This window comes from Lates calcarifer, linkage group LG19 (genome assembly GCF_001640805.2).
Source record: "Lates calcarifer isolate ASB-BC8 linkage group LG19, TLL_Latcal_v3, whole genome shotgun sequence".
NCBI lineage: Eukaryota > Metazoa > Chordata > Actinopteri > Centropomidae > Lates > Lates calcarifer.
The window spans coordinates 15,789,891-15,817,003 of record NC_066851.1 but is presented as its reverse complement, the minus strand read 5'-3'; the positions used below and the strand labels follow the sequence as shown (position 1 = coordinate 15,817,003).

Below are 27,113 nucleotides of genomic sequence, written 5' to 3'. Positions count from 1 at the left end.
GCTCAAATGGGACACCAGGGGCGGTTTTCAATTTATTTGGCTCAGTGCAAGATATCGAGATAATTCAGTTCTTTATAAATTGATCCCCTTGGACCAGTAATATCAAAAAGTCCTCCAAGGCCACCACCTTTCAGAGCCTCATTGGCACCTTCACCTTCAGCTGCATCCCTCTTTTTTTATTATGTTTGCCACATAATTGTTCCCAGATATCAAGACATTATAAGAAATAAGTCTGTCTTAATTCCAAAGTCTCACTGCCCCCTGTGTACATCTCTGTATTCCCACTTTTATCTCCCTGTGGTGTTATGAGCGTGACGGTGTCTCTGAGAGACACCACCTGTCCCGCGACAGTGAGGACCAAATTGAACTTGGGAAATAAAATTGAATCGTTGGCTCTTTGCGTCACCCTGAAGGCTCTGTTCATCGGCTAAACTAGCTGCTTTCTGACTGTTATCTGTCAACGAAACGATGAGAGGGGTGGAGAGGGGAGCGGGTTACTGGCAGGCAGGGACAGGAGACCAAAGACAGAGGGTGGTGAGGGCAAGACTCAGGAAGACTGAGTCAAGCAAGGCTTCTATCCAGGGTTAACTGATGCATGTATACAGGTGGCCCAGGCCCCAACATTTGCAATACTGTATCTAGCCAATGAAGATAAAAGGTGTATGAGGTGTATAAGATACTGAAGGGCTGTTTCAATGTAATGTAGACTGAGAGACTCCAATGAGGCGTTCAGGGGTCTGAATCCTTTATAATAACAGAGGTGATGTAATATATTAAGAAATACCACAAACAACCACAGCAGCCACACAAACACACATATACACACACACACACACACACACACACACACACACACACGCCTATTATTCAACTGTCTGTCTGCCATGATGGAGATGGATATAGTTTGTAGTGTTTAATGGTGTGTGGCTCCATTACAGTAGAGCGATTTTGCCCGGGCGAGCCACACTGAATCTTCAGCCACACTGAAATCTGACTTCACCCCACACCCCAGAGTATTAACTTTGATTCAGGATGCGTTCTCCCTCTGCAATAAAAAAAAAAATCCCACTCTCACTCCTGAGTTAAGCTGCTGCCTGCGGGTCATAGAGAGATTAAATGTTTCTCCAGTTTTTGGCATGATGTGTGGCAGCGAAGCGAGGGGGAAATAGAGAAATAGAAAACTTTGTACTCTGTAGTGAAACAGATGTAGGCTTAGAATAAGGTTGCATGGTTTACTGTGTCTCAACTATTTCCTCCTTATCTACTCTCTTATTCATAACACCCCAGATGTAGAAAATCAGCAATTACAAGCAACAGCATTGATGTAATGTTAATTCAGACACTGCTTTCATATTGTGCCAGCATGAAATGCAAAATGTAAAATTTTCCACCACTGACAGACGTTCCAGTATCTGTTGCATGTTTCATACAGGGACTCTTTCTCTTCAGATGCACTGATTTTCAGTAGCGTCATGGTTGAAATCAGTATCCATTGTTCTATAAATTGAGGAAAAAGAGGTAGAAAAGGAAACATTCTTTAGTACAAGCTATAAAAAGACACCTAAATATAGGTTAAAAAGTGGATAATTGTCCAATCAGATAGGGTGAACAGAGTAATATAGCAACATTAGCGGGACCTCCCTCTTTCCCTCATAAACCAACAATCTGAATTTGATTAAATATTGATTTTTTTACATATTAAAACTAAATGCGTCATCGATCAAACAACAATCTTTTTATTAGAAATGCAGAATTCAAAACAGGGAACTCAAAGCAAATTTCTTTGCCATAATTTTCTACAGCAACAAAGCAGCCATGATTGATCTGAATATGAAAGTCGTTACTTGAGGCTGGCCAGGACTCTGATGATGGATAGTTAATATCTGCCTCAAAGCCTATTAAAACTGCTGTGTTTGGCAGAGAGCGACTGATCCAAAAATTCAGACTTTAAAAGAAAAAAATATATAAATAAAAAAAAACTGTTGTCAAAAATGGTGTCAGCGTGAGCAGTTATGTGAATAGTTGCTGGGATAATTTTAAAGAAATGACAGGTCTTTCTGTTCCAGCAGCACCTGGAAGGTCATATATAATTCCTATAATCTGACAGATCTCCTGGACTAATCAGATGAATCCTTTTGACAACCATTGTCCTAGAATGACTCACTGTAATACAAGAATACAGATATGCCTTAGAAAGAGCGTAATAGTCATAAAAAAAACCGCCCCTGCTCGAAACAACGTTCTCTGTGAAAGTTGATTTGTATTTCCATGCAAGACTGGACACAATTCCACATGCAGCAAAACAGCGTGATTAAACAAGGTGTACTCCGCCTGATGCTGATTATCAGAGGATTTCAGGCAAAGAGAATTAATTGAACATGAGAAATGGGCAAGATGCAGTAATGCAAGAACATTTCTTAATACAACACAGAGGTCAGGAGTTTGTTAATCTAAGAGTCCTTTATCACAAATGGTTCTTATGTATCTAATGTGATTGGTTAGGGCCCACATGTGAGAGATATTCTATCAGGCACTTGCAGGTTAAATCAATACCAGATCTGAGGTCTGAATATTTTTCTTATTTTACACTACTTACAGATTATCAACGCGAATTGTTACAGTTGACCTGATTGGATAATGTGAAATGTTGTGCATGAAGGAGTGAGGTGCAGCATGCATATACACACACTTATTTCCTCACTTGACATGAGAAACTTAAACATCCCACCCCCACCCCCACCCCCTCATATAAACATGCAGTCCACCTCCCTGAATGTCCCGAGTTCCACAAAGTCACCAAGAACCACAAAAACACAACTCTGATGAAAGAAAATCAAACACATACTGTTTGATATTCTCCACTCAGAACACACAATAAAACCTCAAATGAAAACACGCAACAGCTCACACGTTGCACACACGCACACTTTTTGAAGTAACGTATGCATGTCAGCTCGACCACAATAAGACATGTTGTTTTCTCTAGTGAGCTCTCTGTAAGCAGTGTATGTGTTTCATACCTCACACTGTGCAGAGTAAACAACGAACCGCATGAATTTGGTGTTTGATTAGCAGCAGCAGAGAAATGGAGGAAGGAGGAAAAAAATGGAGATGGAGAGTGTATTTGGGGAGTGTGTGAGTGTATGGCAGCCATCTGGCAGTGCGGGGAGATGAGAGGCAGCTGGTGGTGGTTGGAGCAAAGGGTCCCTCGCACCGTTCCATTCCTCTATCGTCAGATCTCTATGTTTACCCTGCTCACCGTGGGGGACTGAGGCACCTCGTTCTCCCTAATCCAGCCGGTCTGCACATGCACAGGGTAACGTCACTGGCTGGAAGGATGTTTATGTTTTCCAGGATTGTTTTGGGATGAGGGATATAGGGTGTGCAAAGAGAGAGAGGGAGAGAGAAGGGGGAAAGGGATGGAGTCAAGGGAGAAGTAGTGCCAGGCTAGAGCTCTGACAGTGCCTCCTGCCTCCTCTGGGAGTGCTTTAATGATGGAAAAAGTACTGACTGTACTCACGGAGAAGGAACGTCACTGATTAACCTCTCACCCCCATGGATTCTCTGGCGGGGTCCAGCATTACGAGCTCATGTTACGTGAAAGATGTTTACTTGAGCCCACACAAGCACTTTATGAATTCACAATTCAAAGGTTTTGAAGGATGCCAAATAAGAGTGAAATATGTCATCCTGTTTTATAACTGTGTGGAAAATCATTAAAACTTTTCTACTTAATGTACTGGTGCAGCAGAGCCTAAAATATTTAATTGGATATAATTATTACTCTTAATATATCAGCTCTGCAAAAAGCAGGTACAGAACCAGCCTGCTCTCACAAGTTTGTGAAATCATCACCAAACTTAATGTTCTGATTGTACATATTGATTGTAGTGTATATAGACACAAATTTCCCGTTGTTTTCAGTGTGATGCTGTGTGTTTTTTTTTAGTTAATGCATTTCAATAGGATTTAGTTTTTACATTAATTACAACTCACTCTCACGGCACAGAACACAACGTTACCAAGCGGCATAAGCAAAATTCTTTGTGGCCTAAAGTCTAGGGGGAGTATCTGGAAGCTTGGTTTTGTTTATGCTAAGTAGGATGTGTGGTCCCCGCTTCACGATTGGCTGCAGCTGGGAAGGCGTGGCTTTCCCCGTCACCTCAACTCCTGCCTCCTGCTTCCTGATTGGTGGCTCCCAGTCCAGCTCCACCAATTACAATTATGGGAATGAAATCTACATAGGCTCGGCCAACCGGTTTAGCTAGCGAGATGTGAAGGCCCTCTCTTTCGTCTTTGGCAAGTGTTAATCATCGTGTGAATTCACACAAACTAGTATTACCGAGGCACTCGTAAATCTACCTGGGGCCTGGGAGAGGTATTGAACTTAAAAACTGATGACGACTTGCACACTGTAGCAGGGGTGCTGTCTCTATCATGTTTTGTTTTCACAAGTGAAATTCAGGTAATGAGTTTTTTATTTTCACTTTTGCTTCTGTTTTGGATATAGTAGCGTTAACTTTTAACTTTCGAGGGTCCTCTTTTGGTTTTATTTATTTCTTTTGGACTGCTTCCACTGGCGCTTTTCCGTTGTAGTTTTGCCCTACATTTTTGTGCGTTTGATTCTGAACCTTGTTAAAAATTAACCTGCCTTCACCTGCACTCTTACCCACACTTCTACCTACACATGAATGTCTCATTATGAATTGCCCTACTAACCATTCTGGTAACTTTAGTATGCTGCTTAAAAAAGTAGGACATTGTTGCTTTGTAAAAGTCAATAGCCACAGTTCTTTAGCACTGTATACTATACTAATATTCAAGCAAATTCACAAGAATATCTGTGACTGGTTACTTTTCCTCCACTGTTCCCAAAGATTCCAATCCTGTAACACATCTCGGAAACTTCAAACCACACAAGCAAAACCTGGAGGATGTGTCAGTCTCTGTGGTGTGTCATGCATCCAAAACCCAACCTCAGTATTGCATTGAGCAATGAGCAGCATCAAGCTTTCAACATATTTGTTGGGCAGTCATTCTGCAGACTGTTATTGAGACTGGTAGCGCCGTTCAAAAACCTTGACTTGGTTCAGTGTTTTGGCTCTTTTGTCAGAACAAAATCTCCGGCCAGTATTTCCCTAGAGAGACACAACTGCCTGAAATCCCAAACTCACCAGCAGGAAACGGCTAATGCCCTTTTAACCCTCTCTGCATGTGTGCGTCTGTGTGTGTGTTTGCATCATTTTTCCCCCCGTTCGGCCATCGTCTTTTTTCCCCTCCACCTGGAAAAAGTGACTCATTTCTGTGAAAGTGTTTGCTCATGTAGGGGAGCGCAGAGGTGCAGCTCAGCATTTCTACAGTGTCACAGCCTGGAGAGCCTCTAGCAGTGCGTCCACTACCTTCTTGTTGCTGTCCCAGTTGCCTCACAGCTGTGGCTGCAAAACACTCCCCTTCAGATCCAATTGATTGACACTCAACAGGAAGAGCCTGTAAATCAAAGTGGATTGTCTGAAGGTAAGCAGAAAAAAATAAAAAGTCCCGGGGGGGTTCAGTGAACATTTTTCAATTCTAAATTCTTGAAATGAACTATTTCCACATGCTGTACCAGATGGTTGAGCAGCTTGCTGTAGCGTGGAATCACAAATCCAGACAAACTGTAATATGATCCTGAGGAAGCTTCAAGAATAGACATCTTGATTTGTGTTGTTTTTTTTTTTTTTTTGCCTGCATGGATTAAAGACTCATTTGTCACTGTGATGGTGAATAAATTGTACTCATCAGTGAAAAACTGAATGACATCTGTCATTAATACTGCTGGTCATCTGTGCTTACAGTGACACCTTATGGGGACTAAAGTGTTGAAGCAGATTGCTCAATGAAAATTTGAAGGCTGGAGAAATTAGAAACATTCATATTTGATTACAAAGACAGCTTTTTATCAGCCACAAGTGGGTTTGTTATTCCTTTATCATGTACTTAATACCACGGCTTTCTCGGCTGACCTGAGGACATCTGCTGCAGTGCAACTGGTTGTTTGCTTACGACAAATAATGATGACTTAAATGCTCATCATTTTCCCTCTGCAGCATGTTAATGATCAGCTGCAAAGACTCAGGGGCAAAAAAAACAGAAGCACATTAAACTTGAACTCAATCTCAGATGAGGCAGCAGTGACTGTGTCCAAATCTGCTCAAAATGAAGACAGAGCTTATGAAAGAAGCCAAATCTATCAGGAATTGGAGCTCTGTAGGGAATTTGGATGACTCACTATCAGCCAAGCAAAACATTAGATAGACACAATCACACACACCGTTACACTGACTGTGTGTGTGTGTGTGAATTCCCAGGGAACAAACTTCTGTTGGCATGGCATTAAAAAAAAGGAAAAAGAAAAAAAGAAGGTGGTCAACAGCTGCTGGTAGTTTGGGGCAGTGTTGAACAGTGACACGTCCCACACATCCAACAGTGAGCCATTGGAAAATGTTCAGGTGGTGAAGGCCTGTCTAAACAAGTAATTCAGAGAAGTCAAGCAACTTTTTTTTTAATGGTAACCGTTGGGAATGCCCTAGTTACTGTTCAGTCAGTCATTTTGTGGGAAGCCTACTATAATCATAGATGTTCTAGGTTTTAGTCATAGTTGGGATAAATGCCATAGAATAATATTTTTGCTTCCATTATAACTTGTAATATCCTCATAAGATGAGACTCTTATGAGTCTAGTAACTTGCTTTGGCTGTGTAGCTCTGGCTAAAAAGTAGTTATGCCACTTTTGTTTTTATGGTGACCATGGGGAATATCCTATTTTGGGAAGCCTGCTGTAATCAGAGATATTTAAGGTTTGAGTCAGAGACTAAGTAATAAAACACATAATAAAATATACTCATATTACAGTACATCATCATCCAGCTTTATAGCCATTGTTATGAGAATATGAATCTCTCTGAGTAGTGTTGGCCTGTCCAAACAGGTAATTCAAAGAAGTCATCTTTTTTCTTTATATCTTTACTGTTGATTGAATTATTGAGTAGGGCACACATTCTAGTCAGATATCTAAGGTTTGAGTCAAAGCAACTTGAAATTTCAAGCCATACAATAATAAATACAATATAGATTTTTCCACCATAAGGACTGGACGAGTCTCAGTTGGGTCCTGCAAGCAAGTTAGGTAAAACCTGTCTCAACAAGTTAAGGAAGATAAGCTAAGATGATGACTTGGGGAATGTCCTAGACATTGTACATTCAGATATTGTGAGGGGAGCCCGCTGTAGTCAGAGATATGCAAAGCTTGAGTCACAGAGACAGGGCCATAAAGAACAATAAATATTATTTATACAGCCTGTAATATTTTAGTAGGGGCTTAAAGTCACTGATAAGACTAGTTAGGATGGTGAAGCCTTGTCTAACCAAGTAATTCCATTATAATTAGAATTATAGTCGATAATATAAGCATTTTTCAACTCCTTTTCTTTACATGTAGCTATTTACAGTTGTAATGCAGCTTATGCGATGTCTGTATGCTGTACTTTTAAACGTGTTCATTTTTTAAAAATCAAGATAATAACCAGGCTCTTGAAGAGAGCCTCTTCAGTTATAAATACCTCGAGTTTCGAGTCTAAAATCTTGACCAGGCTGTTGTTTAAACGTTGCCATACATGGTAATTTCTGCTACAATGTTTTATTACTTTACTATGGCTCATAAACATCCATCCAAGGCTTCCATTTATAATCTTGAGCCACGGTACTTTCTTTCTCGTCTCTTCGCAGTACAAACAAAACATGCAGATGTGAGGAGCAGCTACGTGGTGGTGTGACACTGTACGTGATTGGCGGGCGGGTTTGTGTGTCTGGGAACCTGCTACTGGTTTTCCACCCACACACCCACAGACACTCAGAGACACACAGAGAAGACAGACGGTCTCTCCGCAGAAACGGCAGCAGGGAAAACAAACTCTCCTCCCGCGAGCTCAGAAACCAACACAACTGTCGTTAAAGTGGAGTCGACGCGATGTTAAACACGAAATGCTACCGTTTACTCTGAGAAGACAGCTCACAGTAAGGAAGAGGCTGCTGCAAGAAGTGGGTGAACTGTGACAGCAGCTGGAGAAATAAAGCCAAAGGATTTGAGGTCCGCACGTGGAAAGCATCGCTGAAACACGTCGGTGAGTAACGTTAACGTCAAGCTGTGCCTTCAGTTTTGAAATTTTAATGGGTACATATTTAGTTTTCCTCGCGGAAAAAGTTGAAGTGGAGTTTTACAAAGAGGAAAGAGTTGTTTTCGCGTTATTGATCCGCAATTGGTACTTTAATTGCGTCAACAACTATTTAGCCACTTTGCCGTGGAATCGGAACAAGTGTGCGCGCACGTGTAGCTCATTACGATTAGTCGGTTTTGCACCCAAAAGCAGAAAATACTTACCTTTTTTTTCGGATTATGTGAACTAAGCGGTGTTTTATAAATGTTTCTGTGGGGCTTTGGGGAGCAAACCTGGTGAACTCTTCTTACCTTTGCTTTGACGAAATTAGAGTGATTAAAATTAATTTTCAGTATAAATTTGTATGCTTTGGTTTCATGGCGTTCACGGAGGTGTATCGCGTCTTCCTATTCTGGAGCTGTCTATATAACCTGAGGCTGTAGTCACGGTGTGTTTCGAAGAAACCGAAAATGGCATGTCATAAGTGGACCAATATATCTAAGTTTGCCCACCTCCTTGTCCTACATATAATTTCTAAGTGCAAATAATCCAGGGAATTCCAAGAGAATTTGGGTGTTGTCCAAGTTGAATGGCTCAGTATAGGCTGCACTTCTGTGTTATCAGTGTGTATGCTCATAAAGCAACACGGGACATTTCTCTCCCATGATCATAATATTAACTCCCAAGATAATAAAATACTCACTTGATGTCTCAAAACAATACAGTTGCTTTTTGAGACTGTAAGAAATCTGTTTGTGGTGGTGCTAATGAACCATATGGAGTGAGGTAGTCGAGACATTTGTCCTTGATGCTGGTGTTTAATCAATATATCTGGTTAACATTAAATCCTAAATGTTCAGTAAGTCACTTGGACTATCAGTAGTGGTTGCTTTTTAGTGTAACAACATGTAGAAGTCATAAGCATGCTTTTGGTGCTGTGTTTTAAAAATACACGTTTGGTGTACTTGTGTGTGCTCAAGCAGAGGTGGCCCAAGGCATAATCAAACTGAGCAGCTCTTAAAAGACCTCAGGAGCCACCTTGAGGCTCTTAAAACAAGCAAATGACTATTGGATGTTTTCAGTGAAAAAAAAACAACTTTTATAATCCAAATGTTATCTTTTTTGGAAGCATTCTTGTTTTGGCTGGCTGAGACACTGCGTTTTTAACATTATTATTCAGAGGCTTCTGAAAAGGGGTCAGGAGCCTAAGGGGTCAAAAGATTGTCTCAGTCCATGAAAGAGCCTGTAGTACTTAAGATTTTTTTTTTTTTTTTTTTTGAAAACATGAACATGACCGCAATTGGAGATACACTTGAATCTTCTTAGTGACCAAATGTAAAGTCCTTCACTTTATTTTAATGTAAATGTGCTCAGGCTGGTTCTTTGCCAAGGCCAAAGATAAGAAAAAGCTGGTTGTATTTAAATGCGAGCATCTCAGAAGAGCAATTACCACATGTCTCTGCTGGTGTATCTCTGTGACAGGCTGGGACCTGGAAGCCCGTTTGGTTCAGATTAGCAAATCCTGCCCTTGTGCCTCCCACTGCTGTTACCTAACCCACTTATGTTTAAATATATTGCTTCTTCCTATGCAGGAGATTGGGGCTTAATTTGTTCTGGCTCACCATAAAAGATAAGTTTGCTGTATACCTTTCCCCTTCATTGTCCAACTACAGTCAGCATAATGTAAACTGTCAAGCTGGGTCCCACCACCTCTGCTTGTTCTGTCACCAGAGAGGATCCTTGAAGGCAGACATTAAGAGCCCTGTTTCTTTAGTGGATCGTGTAATAAAAAGAGGAACAAAAACCTGCCTGTCAGTGTTTTTGACAAAATGACACTAAGATTTGAAGTCCCCAAGGAATCTGAGTCACAGAGGCTGCGGTCGCCATCCTTGCATCACAGAAATGACATGTTCTGCGTTATGATCATTTTGCAATACATTATAATGGAGAAGCTGTAGAATTAGACACAAGGCTGGTTATGTTTTTGTCTGTTTACCAAAGACTTTTGCTCTAAGTATATCATGTAAATCTTTTATTGTAGCTATGTACACTGATACAGTGCTATTGCTTTAAGCTTATCCTTATGCAGACTAATTGTATATTCCCTTTCGTATTGTTAATGCATTAAGCCATTTCCCTAGTCTGTTATTGAGTCACTGTGGTAATGATCCCTGCAGTTGCATTCGACACATCTATTGGTAAGTGCTCTACATTTGCTATTTTACTGTGTGCCCACCACTTTTCAGTTCCCTCCCAAATGTTTTATTGCCATAAGGTTCTTGGCTATAAAGAATGAGCTCATTTGGGGGCCTGGCATGTCATTCATTGATTCATGGTTAGCCCATGCCTCCCTGGCACTATATAACCTTCACTAGAAGCCGAGTCACCCAGGAAAATGGATGGGTACTTCCATATCCATCCTTTTTTAAGGAAAAAGACTAAGGTCCTATTCAACCTGCAGCTTTGATGGAGAGCTATTCTTATTTTGACATAAGTAGTTTCCATTATTTCATAACATAAAATAGACATCAGTGGGACATCGGTATCTATTCTTTTCTCTTACCTTTTGTCCCACACTGTAATGTGCATCAGTTGCCTTACATATTGTGAAAGAAAAAAACAGCTCATATTAAAACACAAATTACTGAGCGGACGAGAAATGAACAATGGAATTTTTGGAAGCATCTTTAGGCAAAAAAATATACTTTTGATCCTGTCATCTCTTTCGCTCCTCCTCAGAAGTGCTCCCGTCTCTGAGAGTATTCAGACAAACTGATGAAGTGCTCCCTCAAGAATAAAGGGCCCTACAAATTACAGTATTATCTCTCAGAGTAGCCAATTATAGATGCTAGTTTCCCTGTTCATGATCTGAAAATCAGTTTGATCCCTATGCTGAGCACACAGTTTTCAACTCCGTGGAACCTGGAATCTCTGTTCAATTAAGCGACCTTCTTCCTTGTAAATTCTTGTTTCGCCAATGTTGTCATGCACACAGTAAACAGTGTGTCGCAGGCTTGGAGTTAAAACTTTTCATTTGGATTTGGATGGGAGGAATTCAGGTGCCCTGCCACTGTCTCAAACACAAAACAAACAAGAAAAAAAATGACTTTTTTTCACCCGAGTGTGCATAAATGCGTGAGGAGAGAGAGCAGCTCAACCCCTTCTGTCTAAATGTCAAAGAGAACAGTGCTAGATGCTGAATTTGAGCAGAATGGTTAAGTTGCAGCACTTGTTGTCATTTCTGTTGGAAATGCATAACTTATAAAGCCTGGTGATATTGTTTATTATTGTAGTTTTCAATCCTTCAGTCTGGTTTACTTGGTTTCAGTCCCTCTCTTTATATACAGTACTACAACAGCATAGCAGATTTTACTAAGTAGAGCATATTTGAAGATTCCTGGATGTCTGCGATGGCAGAAAAACTGTGTTAATGAGCTTTGCTGACTGGCAGGCACATTGATGGAGGGATTTGGTCCCGTATCCCAAAACTTGGACAGCCGAATCAGGTCTGAAGCCTTACCCAGCTTGAATAAGCCGTCCTACCCTTGTGCTTGTTTTTGACTTCATGGTAGAAAATTACAGCTGCTGGTCTGTTGTGCACTTTCTACAAGGTTATTTCTGAGAAAAATCCCTCACAGTTCAGCCTTAAAGCAGAGCTGCCAGTGAGAGAAAATGAGGGAGCTGTTTGATTCCCCCAGTGCAGTTTTGGAGTGGTACATGGTAGAAATGCTGCAGAAATTATGGGCTCTCTTTCACTGACCTGTCATGAAATACCAGAGAGAATTTTTCCTCAGCATGAAGTGGAATGTGCAGTTGCAAGACGTAATAATTCTTAGTGTTATTGGCTCTTATGAACAAACATGATACTTTTCAGTGACCTGAGACTGAAACATTTTTACTGTGCATGTCAAGACTCAAGTTTTGTCTGTAATTTGTAGATTGATGCTGCAACTAGCGTAGGATTAAATTTTAATACATCACAGGCTGGCATCGACACCACAAAAACAGCAGGGTAGACGGTGTAATCTCTCAATTATTTTAAGAGAGGTAACATTCACCATCTGTGCGTGTGGCGATGTTGGATGCCGCTCACTCTAAGTGACACTGCCGTATGACATCACTCTCTAAAGATGTAATCCATGTAGATGTGTGCACCGTGGGAGGTTTTTCTGTAAACTCAAGGCCTTCTACAGAGCCATGAGTCAACATGAATGACACGCATGAGGGGCAGCAGATGAGGTGAAGTGTTTTATTTCTTTCATACATCTTTGAAGGTGCAGTTTGGAATTTTGTCTTTGAAAGTCTCCAAAGTTGGTCAAATGTGAGTGGGAGGAATAGATACAGGATGAACTGCTTCAAGAGGAGGATTACATTATCAGTTTGAGTTGGTTATCTTGCCACATATCATTATGTTCTAAATAGTGCAGTGTCATTTTTGTAAATCATACTCACTTAGCAGAGGTTTTGACAACACCCTTAAGTGCAAGTGATCTCCAACATTGTTTTCACTGTTGTTCTCTGCTTTAAGTAGACGGACTGTAATTCTTTGTCTTATTGCTTTCTTACCCACAAGCAGGAAGGCTTGTTGACGCACCAGTGCAGTGCAGTGACTGTATATGTTGACTGTTTTTATTTCAAGTATGCCATTGTCTCTATCTCTCAAATACCGCACATTGGTCTGCACTGTACTGTAAATTTTCAGAATGTTTCTAAATGATGGATTTTTCTTTGAAAAATATCAATATCCCAAAAGCAGTCCAACCTTTTTGTTTTCCATTTCGGTCCAAGACACTGCTGTTCTTATTTGCGCGGGGTTTTGCAATTCTGACTATGCACAGACAAGGGCTTTTGGAGCTTTCCCATATCCACTTTAACAGATGACTGTAAACATGCAAAAGTTAGGTTGAAGCTGTCAGAATCTAAAGGAAAAAATCTTAGATATACTAAGTTATGGATAAGTTCTTATTCCTACTCAGTGGCTGGCCCTTTCTAAGAGGTAAAGATAAGGCACAAAAATATGTTTTCCCATACTTATCACTCTTTTTCCGGTTCATGTGCACACATACATGTTCGTATGCCTAACCCCTGCCCTTACCTTAACCTAATTCTAACCCCAGTCTTGAAAACAATCCTTAATCCTGAAACAATGCTTTGAAATAGTGGGGAGCACCTAAAATGTCCCTTCTCTCCAAAAGTGCACTCACATGGTTCAGAACTAATTGGTCCTCACAAAGATAGGACAAGTACATGCTTAAAAAAACAGCATGGTACTACCTCACTAGTTTCAGTCTGCCTCACCTCGCTGGTCCACATCTAAACTGTAGGTCATATTTTTATATTTAGGTGATTGATTTCTATTGGCTCACTATCTAAATAATTCTCCCAACAACTGCCAGCATTTCAATTACATGAGCAGCAGAGTAAATATACTTGATAATTCCTTCCTTAATGGATTTTTAGCTTGTGCCAAATGCTGGTTTGGCTTTGAATTTTTACACCTCTCCAAAGGAAATAAAGTACTTCAGTTCAGTACAATATGGGCCATGTCTTCCACCTGTCCTTTAGGGCCTTTTCCTCTGCTGCTCCTACTACTGTGGCAGGTTCCCATGGGCTTGTGAGCACAGGCTGGAGAGGAGGACTGTGTTGATGGTTAAAGACGTGGCTGCGCAGCTAACTCCAAGAGCCAGCGCCAATGAGGTCCCAGGAGAGCCGTGAGCACTGGACTGAACAGATTTCACATGAACGCGCTGGGCAAGAGGGGAAGCAAAGGAATGAGCAGGAGCAGTGCTACTCCTTTGACTGCTTGGCAGCACACAGCCACAGTTAATGAAGTGTTTTTGAAAGGGGCTCTGTTTGGAAATGGGGTGATAAGCAGCCGTAAAATATATGTACGTCGTTTTCACTGCCACAGCAGCTCCTTGGCTCCCACCAATGCAACTGCTCAGCCCCGCAACTGTGAGCATTGCATAAGACTGCTCAAAGTCAAACCATAAGCTATACATTCTAGCTGGCTACATTTCACTGCCTGAAGGCTCCTGTCTGCCTCCTCCTCCTCTTCCTCCTTGTTGTTTTCTTCTCGCATCCCCCATCCCCTTATCCCTCCTTTCCTGTCATGCTTCAGTGGGCCACCTGAGGGGGGGGATATGTGCTCCCCTTTGCCTGGTGACAGCTTGCAGGGAGATGTGGGCAGCCTTCCGTCTCTGCTGGAGGATAGTGGAGAAGAGGGAGTGATGCTGCGGATTAGGGCTTCCACAGAGAGGAACTCCGCTGGGTTGATTTGCTGTGAGAAAGCAGCAAGACCAGTGACTTTTCTACAATTAATTTAGATTTTCTGGTTTTGTTTTCTTCATTGTGTGATCCAGTAAAATGCAAAGGGAGGGAGACATAAATTGCTAGGGGAGGGGTTGACCTCATCTGGCAGTTACTGTGTACATATAAATGAGTAAGAATATAAATGTGTACAGTATTATGTATATGTGTGTAGGTTGGTTAATGCACAATATGATCAAGAATCTCTTTCCTCAACAAGGAAAATTAATATCCTTATCACTCCTGTTGTCTTTGTGTAAAAGGTCTGAGAGCGCTGATGCACACAAGGGGTTAAACAACCATTAATACATTCAGAGCTGACCTCAGAATATTGAAAAAGCTTGTTATATATTTAGAGGACATGATATCCAAGTTTTTTGAGTGCTGTACTGTTTATGTATTTTGAGGTTGGACTGGCACAGTATAGGTCCTTCAGTCTTTTATCAGAGCTCAGTATGACATGCACACACAGCTCAAAGCAGAGTTTTTGCAGTTTTTACATGCTGTCTGGCTCGTTTAAAAGGCGCCAATTGAGAGAGCTCTCCTGCTATTGAGAGAGGATTTGAGTTCAGAACAACTTTGTGCTCGTGATCAATAGTGTTGCATTTTTATAGGAAAGTTTAGATCTATTTCCTAGCTGAAGTGTTGAGATGTTGGAGATCTTTTAAATTCCAAAGGGTGACATATTTATTAGCCTTTCTAATTACTCCCCACAAAATCTTGGCCTCGGTTTTTGTTTACTGTGAAGTCTTGCATCGCCGAAACAGCAGAGAGAAAGGGAGATGGATGGAAAAGGAGCATATTAAATAAGGCTGGAAACACTCTCATATAGACACAAATGCGCAAACAAAGTTTGTAACTGTGCTGATCCAACTACAATTACCACTACTATTTATAATAATTCTCATAGTTCATAGTAGTAAACTTTTTATAAAGAGAATTGCATGTTTACATAAAAAATAATTGGAATGGTCATGGTTAAAAGATTAGTTACTATGTCCACCAGATGTCACCTAACAATAAAACGTAACTACTGGTCAAGTTAAGGTTGATAATAATGATCTATGGGGTAGATCATAATAGGAAATAGACACTGTAACATATGTACAATATAATACAGTGTCACAGTTGCAATACATTCTACTTTTGTGAAACCTGTAATGTAAACTTTGTGTGAGTGAAAGAATTGATGATTCAGCTCACTTTGTCAGCCCTCTCCACACATTATCTTTGCCTGTAATGTCATTCAGTGTAAAACCCCCACTAAATGCTATCTCAGAAATTACTATTGAGCTCACGCCCTGAACAAAAACTCAACAACTGATAGCCTCATGGAAGTACCACTTACTGCAGGGCTATTTATTAGATTGCATTATATCGTAGCAGTTGTATTGTGTCCAAAACTTTTATGTTCCCCTGCTGTTGAAGTGTTCCTTCTGGCTTGACGTAATCCTGCTTTTATAATGACCACCAGTCAACAATGGCAGCCTTTCAACCACTAAGTTTGGGGGTGGAGAGGTTAGCTTGTGCACTTTAAACTGCTCATGTAAACTTTGTGCTCCTGCAGGTTTTGCTTTTATGGTGATCACTGAATGAAACTCTGACTCTGTTTGCTTCTCCTCAGCTGCTGATTGCTCATTTTAAAGCTTGCTGCAGTCTTAGAAAACAGCTCAGTGTTTGTGGTCTGTTATTTATTAGCAAGCCAGTCTGATGAAGGCATTGTTTTGCAGTCTGGCTTGCTTTGCCTTGCAGTGGAGTAATTCATCCACTGGTTGAGACTGACAGATTGGTTCATCAGGGTGGCCTCTGTGGTATGTGGTGCGTCTCTAGTAAATGTGTGTGGCTGAGAAAATGATCAAGTTCCATTGTCCTCATGAGAGCGTTTGGACCTAATTAACCCACTTCTTTATGACTGTATCCTGCACTTAAGCGCAGTTAGGCCAAGTAAGCATAGTATCCTGACACCAGCAGACATACTGCTGTATCTCCCGTAGTACATTTCCCAGTCACCAAGAAATAAATTCACTGGTAGATGTTAGCTGTAATAATAGAAACATGATTGCTGTTCAGTATCAGTAAGACTCACCAGTAGTCTCAACAGCGTTAGCTGAAGTCATTTCATTTCTGCAAGTGGCAGTGCTTCCAAGGAGAACATTGGTAAAGCATTTAGAGAGATGGAGCATGTAGACTGGCTGCAAACCAGAGAGACACAACCGCTCTCCATCTTGGAACCCTTTACTCTCTCTGTCATTACTTTAATGTGCTATACACTGTGAGCAGTAGACAAGTGTACCAGTCTAGATTGGCTGTGCGTGTACTTTTGGAGTAATTTGGGTGAGGCTGTGAAAAGACACAAGCTTTACAGTTTTAACTGAACGATTTCTCCTATTCAATTCATGTCACCCTTATCTCCATACAAAGATGAATCCAAATTACAAAAAACACACTTTCTCACTTGTGGCTAGTACACATGGCTTAGGTCACAGGCAAAAAAGGCCGGGAACCACTGCTCTAGTGCTTTCTGGCCATGCAGATAGTTTTGGTTTTATTTCCCTCTGTTTTGAGTTATCTGTCTCTGACATATCTGCCTCCACCCCAGTGCAGTGTAGGTGAAGATTTTGTTTATGCAGCTCACATCATTGAAATATTTTAAAAATTGGTGTACATCTCTTTTCAGAATCAATGTCGTATTATCTCTAGATAATCCACAGAGCACACTGTCACCAGTTTTAATTGGCACTATATAATTTCAAGAGAGAGTTGTTTATCTCAGAACTCGTAGAAATTCCAAACTAACTGGATGGCCAGATAATGCCAGTGGAAAATGAGAAAGTTTGTTTTTTTTGTAGTTTAGGAGACTTTTGTTCGTTGTAACTAGTTAACCTGGTCCATTATTTCTTCATAATTTCATTTTCTGTTTTTCTCTTCTCCTCTTCAGTGAAGAGTGGATCTCGTCCTCTTCACTGTAACTGTTTGCCACTTGTTCATTCCTGCCTGCTTCAAAGATGAGTGCCAAGTCAGCTATCAACAAGGAGGTCTTCATACCCCACGATGAGAAGATGCTTGCTGCCGTGCAGGTGAAGCGGAGGACCAAGAAGAAGATCCCCTTCCTTGCCACCGGTGGTCAAGGAGATTACATGACCTTCATCTGCCTCTCAGGTCAGAGAACAAATTAAACTTCACTTATCTTGTCTTCTCTGGTTTGTGTATGTCATGCTGTTGTGACCTAAAGTCACATTTCAACACGTCTCCCTTAATTCTCCCGCTAATGCTCACACTGATGAGCATGTTTACATTTCCCCTGCCAATAGAATGACATGCTAAATCAATTTACTGCTGGGCTTTAGGTCAATCCTTTTAAAATAGATTAGATTTACGCTGAAATTGAATAATTGTTTCACCAGAAATTGAGGTTTAAATAATTGTTTTTTTTTTCTATTTGAACATTAGCTGAGATATTGCTTGCTAATTGAATTAGCCACACATATTATTCATGAGGAGAATAGCTAGAGCCTATTAATTTCAGTGCCAGCAGAACTGCTTATGAAGATCAATGACACTTCTTAATCCTACTATTTTAATGTGCATTAAATTCTGCTTTGGCAGTATCTGATCACATTGCAAAAGATTCAGAGTTACTTAATTGTGACTTGGAGGAATTAGCCTTTATCAGTATAGCACAAGGGCCAGTAGAACTCTCCCTATGTAGAACCCAAATTCAAGATTGTCCTCAAGTAGTTACACTACTAAAACATCTAATGCTACTGAGCCTCTAGCCTCTATGTTTACACTCTCTGGTATGAACACATAAAAGCCAACTGTGTCAAGTCACAGATTAACCACAAGTTTCTGAGAATGGACACTGTTTTTCCGAAGGGTTTATGATGAGTCATTTCTCCTTTGATATGAAAATAAAAGTGTTGCTTGATTTTCACTTGTTGTAATGCAAGTCTTGTCACATCCTCAACCACCTCTGTGCCTTGTTTGTGCTGCGTTGCTCCTGAATTTACTAAAGTCACTGGATGTCCTAACTGCTAAGCGTGGCGTAATTAAAATGCATGAATTATCTGATTACCTTCCTTGAAATCTTTGAATCATGATTACAACAGAATACATGACATTATATGGATAGATTAGAGTTTAGTCTTGAATGGAAGGCTGCTGGTTTGCATCCCAAATGCGACAAATTATTTCTTACCTGTGTGTCCTACCGAACAGTATTTATATTTTTTAAGTCTTTCTTCAGTTTTTTTGTATATTCATGATGTTGACATAGATAGTCTTTGCATCTGCTTTACTCTTTCAGCCACAGCCTTGACTAGGAATAAACAGAACAGTACATAGTAGCAAATGAAATTTTCATTATGTATCAACAGCGGCCAAGGGCATCCTGTAGACCATAGAGAGGCATAGCTATTTGGGTATTGTCTTTTTGCAGAGCATCCATGTGTGACCCATGTTTATGACCCTGTGTTAGCTAGCAGCCCCCTGCTAATGTGTCCTTCAGCAAGACACCATACCAGCTCTGAATGCTATTGAGAAATAAATCCCCCATTTTGTGAGGTTGGAATCAGTGATTGTTTGGACTTTTACTTGATAAGCTATTCATTTAGTTTTCATATTTATAGGTGACTCCATTCATGACATAGTTTAGGTAAAAAAAGCCCACAAAAATACTTAAATGTGTTTTGATAATTAATTGTATGGCAGCTTACTAACTGATTCATCACTACTTTAGGTGACTCACAACCTCTCCATCACATACTGTAAATTTGGACATACTGCATCAAACAAAGATAGAAATAATGTAGGCGATTTATGTATTTACCTAGAATTGACCAATCTTTGTTTGGTTATTGGACATTTAACCTCAGGTAGAGCTGCTCTTTCTTATACACTGCAAGGCTGCAATGCTGCTGGGCACTTAGGTGTCTTATATGTATGTGTGTGTGTGCCTGTGTATGTCAGTGTAACCTGGACAAAGAGACAGACTGACTGAGGCAGGGTCAGTCTTAAATCACCAGTGATGATGTCGAGGGGTAGCCAATTTAAACTGCCTTAAAGTAGCTATCAGTGGAGGATTTACGCCCTGGGTCTCTGCATCAACTGGCTGGAGCAAGATAACTTTGCTACAGTCAGTGACTCTAACCTTGCTATAAGGATGGAGAAGCCTAATGTTGGACTGTGTGACTAATGGGACTGTGGGCTGTTGCATTCTTACTTTATTCACTTTTTATGTAACTCAACTGAATAGGTGCGTTTTCTGTTTTTGTCTACAGGGAATGTAAGTGGGAGTCAAGTCTCTCTGGTTTTTTTTTTTGTTTTTTTTAAACAAACTGCCATTCATTCACCGCCATCCTTGCTTATTATGAGCAGAGACATCAGGCTGTTTCATCCTTGTGCTGAAAAGCCTTTTGTTGATTTAGTTTTGATCATGTTTAAAGGAGGGACATTTTGTATCCCAATATCCTCTGAAGTGCAAGTGTGAATGGATGTTACATAATGTTCTAAAACAAATCAAGAAAGTTCATAGTCTATAGCCACTAGTACCATCACTGCCATTGCCCAAGTTTATCCCCTGCCATGGTGTGCCTGTTAAAAGGTTTTTTCTGTCTGCTCTCTATTAACAGTCTCCTGACTAAGCTGCTGCTTTGCATCACATGTGGGAGCACAGCAGTGAAGGCAAGCACTGTCAAGTAATTGACTTAGTCATGTGGCATTTCTTTAAGCCCAGCCAAGCATTGTTCTGAGTTTTGTGTGTGTGTGTGTGTGTATTCTTGTATGTGTGTGCTGTATAGGCAAACCATGTGTGAAACCAGCCTGCGCCCGTCTCCCAGCACACTGGAGATACAAGGCTGGTGTGTGTGTGTGTGTGTGAGTGTTCAGCATGTGCGTAACTATGTGAAAGCACTGTGTATGTATATAACGGTGGGGGAAGGGGGTCACTGACAGTCTCATGGCCACAGTAGCAGATAGTTGACGCCTGAGGGCCATACAGTGGCAGAGTTATGTAATCTGTGACATGTCATGGCTAAAGGAGGCCCTACAGTACGAGGAGCTGTACTGTAGAGACAACCACAGGCACTTCACGCTCAAGCTAAGGAGGGTGCTAGGATGAAACACCAGGCCACCACTGCTGCTCTAATTCCAGCATCATATGCTGTAATGCTGCCATAAGATCTGACTGAATACAATAAAAACAAGTTATGTTCAACTAATATGACTTATACTGAAAATACCCTTGCTTGCAGTTTAAAATTAATCACTGTTATGAAGTTACTTACCTATTTTGAATTAATCACTGCTTTCACAGCCATGTGATATGGATGTTATGCAATTGACCTTGTAATCACAGCATTCAGTTTTAGCTGTCTCCTCAGTGTGGGTGAGTCTGAGTCTTTGAATTGGCTGTTTGTTGAGAACATGGCTGTTTGTCTTAAGTAGAGAGCTACATCTATCAGTGGAACAAAAAGGCCTGGACAGCTGCCACTTGGAGAGCCGTGTTTTCTCATTTCAGAATTCCATGTGGCTCCAGGAAAACAAGAGCGGTTCGGCTCACTTAGCTAACTGCTGTTTGGCTTCAGGATGATATCTTGGAAATCAGTCGTATGCCAGCAAAACAGAACAGCACTATCCTTAAACTTGAGCATCACCACAACCTGAAGCAATAAACTGATTTCAATATGAGGAGGCCTTTTGTCCACAAAGCCTAAATCAGCAGTATATGAATTGACTTTTAAAAGTCTACTAGATGTTTTGGGTGCATGATTAAGCTCATGTTCGTAACCTGTTTGGTCTGAAAAACTGGTCCATTTTGTCCACTTTGCTTTGCAGTTATTTGTCACAGTCTGGTGGGTTTAGTCTGTTCCAAGTGAAATCTGCTGTGGTTTGATTGAGGAGAGAACACAACACAGACCATAAGACAACTCATATCATTATGTGATGTATGTGATGTAGATTTTTTTTTAAAGTTAAGCTTTTTCTTTGTTGATCATGGTAACCACTTATAACATCATGTTGCATTTTCCTCCTCTTTTTCTAGCTGCCCATTGCCATTCATTAGAAATAAATAACACATAAAATCTAATGTTCATTATCAAACTGTCTGTGAGATTTAGGAGCTCTGCATGACCATTATGGGAAACGTATGTTAACGCTTTCACAACATCATCAGGGATTTTGATGACATAGGGGTGTGCTAGAGCGAAGCCAGAAGATCAACATTGACCAAGTCGGTTAGTGAGCTTTCTCTTTGATCATGGGGTTTCATGCGGTGCCTGTGCGGCTGGACCTCAGGGCTGGAAACTGTGGACTGCCCACAGAATGTTTGGCAGGAGAGATGTGAGGCCGGTCGAGCTAGATAAGACACTGTGAAGGTTCACCGGAGTAGCCTATTAGTCTCCATGGTTTTCATTTTTACTGATCTGAGAGGAAAACATATTTTCCTTCCTTTCCCATCTCTTTTCTTCTTTAAGCAACTCTTGTTCACAAGATTTTCAACACTTTGCCCTTGTTGTTTACATGTGTGTAACTACTACAGGTTGGCAGCTTTGGGGGATTTAGTGAGGGAAATGAGGAGCCATCTGCTGATTTCTAAATCATATTAGGAAATGCCATCCTTTTGATTTCCATTACTTAACCTCACTCAACTGATATAAGCCACCACCCTGCTCCCAGTTATCTGTCACTAACACATGCTTTCTGTGTTTGGCTACACTAATGCTTTATGTTAATATATGAGTTTCCATGTGGGAAGCATGATTATGGGTGTATTCATGAACTGTGTGTTTATGCAGGCATGTTATTTTGTGGGTTGGTTTACATGTTTAATTTCATACGTAGGCTGTTTCTTGCTTATGTGATATGCTTAGAACCTCATGCTGGTATCTTGGTTGGCGTGTATCTCTCTTTGTGGTGTTTGTCTATGTTTGTGTTGTTTTGTTTTTGATGTTTAAACTTTTCCCATCACACCTGATGAGTTGAAAGTTGAAACTCAAAAAGCAGGAAGGATCTATTTAATCTTACGCAAGGATTATTACATTTGAATATGTTTAAATTATGACAGCCGTGTAAATTATACTCACACCCATCTGTCTCACACCCATGTGTCATCAGTGAGTCCTCTTTGTTGGAGACACAAACATCTCTTACTTTCTGTCAAAAAATTCTGTAACAAAGGCCAGTGTCTGTGCTTCCTCTGGGTCTGTTTAGAACAGAAATTTCACAGTTACTACACCAGCTTGTGTATTGCACTTTTCATTTCACTCCATTCGTCATCAGTGTCCTCGTAGCTATTGATTAGCTGGAGAGATGGATGGGCAAGCAGATCACAGTAGCTCACTGGTATATTAAGCAGCTTAGACTGATCAGAAAGTCAGGTCAGTCATGACCTTGGTTATGCATTGCAAAAACCAGTCACACTTGCATGTATTCATATACATGCATTTTAGGTTGTGGGCGTGTTTTCCAAGGTAAGCCCAACCTTACAAGTCCAGATGGAAACAGAAATGAGAGACCACGACTACATATTTATAATGATCTGGGAGATGTTAACACAAACTCTGCTATAAAAGGGTTTCATGTTTTTGGGACAGTACAGTTCAAGGTAAGAAAATACCAAGATGTTTTTCTGTTAAAAATGAAGGAAAAGAAAATGTTTTCAAGAATTACTGTCAATAATAAAGCTTATATCTAGAGTATTCATGTTAAATGTTTTACTCTAACTTTGGGATTGCTGATCCTTTTCTTCATTAGTTGACAGTTAGATACTTGTACTTTAGATTAACTAAATTTGACTTAAACAACAACAGAAACTACTAATTGGGACAAAACAAATCTTTGATGGCCATATGGTTTAGGGATTTAGTCATGAATTATGCAGCTGATGCCTTGGTAATTATAATTCATTTTAATAGTAGTGGAAATGAAAATTGTGCCAGTAAATATGGCAGTGATTAATTTTATAATGCAGAAATGATGATCAGATTTAATGTCTTTTAATGTTTGTTTTATACCTTTTGTGCCTGCATACTGTCTCTCCATGGGATATAATAAAGTTCAGCACAGTATTGGACCATCATGCACTTTAAATCATTTTTTAGTTTGGTTTAACATCTAACTTATAAAACTTTTTTAAATGTCTCAGGGAGTCTGGACAAATGTTTGTTAACGAGGTTTATTCAGGCATGGGTGCGTGGGTGGTCTGTGTTCTGTTGTGAAGAATGTTGCCGTCTGTGGGTTTCTCACAGGGCCAGTGTAGCGGTGACTGATGCTGGCCTCCCAGTATTTACTGAGAGCAGAGACATACAGCCCACTCACACAGGACCAGATACATCTCCATGACACTAATACCCCCAGTTCCCTGTTTAGGTATGTGTGTGCGTATGTGCACACGTCCACATATGCGTGCCATCCATACCAAAAACTTTTTGTATCAGTGTGCTATGGCAGTCTTTATCTAGACTAATTGGGCTCTTGCAGCTCATTTCTGTGCCAGACTACTCTCTAAAACATGAACTGTCTTCACTCTCCACTCCCCTCTTATCATGTCAACCTCCCCCTCATCCCTTTGCCTTAAATCTCCTTTTGGCCAAGATGAGGGTCCTTAAAAGACTTGGGAATGGCTTCAGTGCTTGAGTGAACTGAGCGTAGCCAGGGAGAGGAGAGCTAAGATAGAGGGTTAAAAGGTAAGAGAAATGAGCCTGGGCAGATGGCAATGTGAAAAGATTGGAGTGATGAAATGGCAATCTTTCGGAAAGCTTGAAGATAGTAAGCTGAAAAGGCTATCAACACGCAACATGTATACAGACATATTAAAGAAGTTTTAAAAAGCTGATAATGGATCTCAGATAACTTGAGCCTCCACAAAAATATTGAACAAGTGTAATTCATCTATCTATCCAAATTGTTGTTTATGAAGAATAAAATGTTTAAAATGTTTCAACACAGTTTACTTTATACAGTAACTGAACATTCATTCATTATTTATACTGTTTATCTGTTAAGGGTTGGGTGGGTGGGGCTCTCCCAGCTGACACTGGGCGAGAGGCGGCGAGAGAACACCCTGGAAAGGCCGCCAGTCCATCGCAGGACCAACACATACAAACAACTATTCACACTCACATTAATAACTGAACAGCTGAAAAGCAAATGTAGCTTCTTACTTGAAATCACACCAATAGCTTATCTTGAATGGCATAAAATAAAAGAATAAAATAAAAAAGAATAGAAAGAATAAAAGAAAAGAAACTTGAAAACATATGTAGTAGTCCACAGAAAACCACTGAAAGTTTTTGAATTGCTACAGCATACCTGACCTTGACGCCTGACTGCCTGCAGATGTTGGGTTGTTATCCATTCCTGTCACTGTCCAGTGGCACTTTAGTCTACAATTATGGATCCAGTGTGCTCATCCATTTCAGTTGTTTGGGAACAGCTTGTCCCCTCCTGTGACCCTAAAACGAGCCTGAAAGCAGGCAGACATTCTTTGGTTTCATGTTGTCAAACAACAGGAATAAGAATACAGTCATCGTCTGTATTTGTAGGATCAAATGTGATTCATATTAACATGGGTAGGAACGCATTCATGTGAAAACGTGAGGTTTCTTTTGATTTTCACTTATTCAGTTTATGTAAATATAAGATGGAAAACAGGAAAACATTTGTGAAAGAAACCCAATGGCTTAAACAGTACGGTGGCAGGCAATTGCATAATAAGGTATCCATGGTCTCTGATGTCTCTCTCACTTGCTCACTCATGCAGCGCCCACACACACTGCATGTTCACGGCAGGTGGAGCCGGATAGATGAAAGGCTCAGGTGCTCTGCAGGTGGATTGTGATGTGTGCAGTGCTGTGCATACAAAGGCCTCCCTTGGTAGAGTCGACCAGCGTGTTTCATCCAGTCTACAGAGAATGAGTGTCGGTTTGTGTGTGTGTGTGTGTGTATGTACATGTTGGGAAATCAGTACATGCCCCAGTAGTTCTGACAGCTGTCTTTGCAGCGCGCTCTTATACCAAAGCCAGAACTGTCCAAACTGTCTATCATGAGCTACTCCTCTGTCCTTTACTGTCCAACTCAGTCTGCTTGCCTTCTATCCAGACACATTGGTTCATAGAACACAACTGCAATTTTGCGCCATGATCTCCTCACAAATCAGCCATAGTCCTGTGTGCTGTTCAGCTGCCACTGCTTTTGTCTTGTGTGTGTGTGTGTATGTGTGTGTGTGTAGTTTTCCAGCAGAAACAGTAGGGTGCTTTTTTATAGCAGGAATCTGTGGATTGGTGTGGTGGAAGCAGTACATGGTTGTTAGTTTGGAAGCCTCTGCTCAGTTCCTTGTAACTCTTCATTCACTCTTTTGGCTGCTGTTGTGCACCTGCACTCCTTATTTAGGACTCTGTCAGGCTCCTGCTTAACACTGGAGATACAATGGAAGATGGAAATGAAAGAGATAAAACACAGGATTGGGTGTATTCTTTCAATGCACGTGCATGCTTAGAAAATATATTGAACTTCAGGGAATTATTTGTGGTTTTGTGTGATTTGGAGCTGATAGTTTTATTTTGCTGTTGTTGTAGTGTAGCAGTAGATTATATGTATCTAGTTTAGTCGTTTTTTGGTAATTGCTAGCGTGTGGTTGTGTATGTCTTATGCTCACTGGGATGAGATTTATTTTGATGCAGAGTGGTTAGAGTAGACAGTTTAATCCATAAGACTGAAGCATGCTAACTTCACTAAAAGAAGAGATAGACATAGATACAAAACAAGAATTAACTTTGGAATTGCATTCCACCGCTGGAGAGAGCTCTCAGTGAGTAAATGAATCAAGTTTGATGCTGAACTTGGAATATTTCTTCTACACTGGTAAGTAAACAGTGATAGCAAAAACGTATATACAGCACCTTGACTATTCTTATTTGTTTTGACAGACGTGTTTATAGTGAAGAGGTTTTGTTTCTGGCCTCCTTGCTGGGGTGTACCGTTGTTGTGGAAGTGTTGATGGCACATAACAGCAGGGATTGGCCCAGGGCGATGAGGTGATGCAGCCACTTAGGGATCATTGAGGAGGTAATTATTCACGAAGAGGACCACACCACACATGTTTTTGATACTGTGTACTCTGACCATATCTATTAGCTCACTAACAGAGCAAAGACCATTTCAGTGCAATTCCCTATGCACCTGGAAAAAGTCATCTTCATGGTGTTCTCAGCTTTTGTTTTGTGTAAACAAAATTTGTACCTCAGATCCTTCCTCTCATCTGTGCAGTGTGAAATGAAGGGAAAAGGAGACGAGGAAAGAAGAGAGAGCTGTAATGAAAGAGCAAAAAGCCCCAGCCTTATAAAAGTCAGCCATCCATATAATTAGCTGATGCTGTTCTTGTCAAACTAAGAGTCTTTACAAGTAAACATTTAATAACCAACTTTAGCTACTCAGTCCAGTTGACTTTCCAAGACATTTCATTTGTCTGTATTAAAACAGTCTCTGAAGATATTGAAAGTACAAATGTCTCATATGAAGAAAAATGTTTTTATGACCTGTGTGTTTTGGTTGTAAAATAAGGCTTGTTTCAGCAGCAGTTCATTCTTATTTCGCAATGTGTTGACATTAGTT

General features: G+C 40.5%; 1 protein-coding gene across 4 annotated transcripts in view; it reads left to right on the top strand.

Annotated features, from left to right (window-relative positions):
• The first annotated feature begins 4,307 nt into the window (after nucleotides 1–4,307).
• Nucleotides 4,308–27,113, top strand: part of stxbp6 (syntaxin binding protein 6 (amisyn)) — a 60,553-nt gene continuing 37,747 nt past the window's right edge. Inside the window, exons 1-4 of one of the 4 annotated variants that reach the window (XM_051078008.1) lie at nucleotides 4,308–4,465; nucleotides 4,878–5,514; nucleotides 7,765–8,159; nucleotides 17,440–17,660. In XM_051078008.1, coding sequence (XP_050933965.1) covers nucleotides 17,507–17,660 — 154 coding nt within the window. In that variant the 5' untranslated portion in view covers nucleotides 4,308–4,465; nucleotides 4,878–5,514; nucleotides 7,765–8,159; nucleotides 17,440–17,506. Of the gene's footprint in view, nucleotides 5,515–7,764; nucleotides 8,160–17,439; nucleotides 17,661–27,113 lie in introns of all 4 variants that reach the window. The other 3 variants (XM_051078009.1, XM_051078010.1, XM_018663596.2) reach the window with 3 other exon arrangements.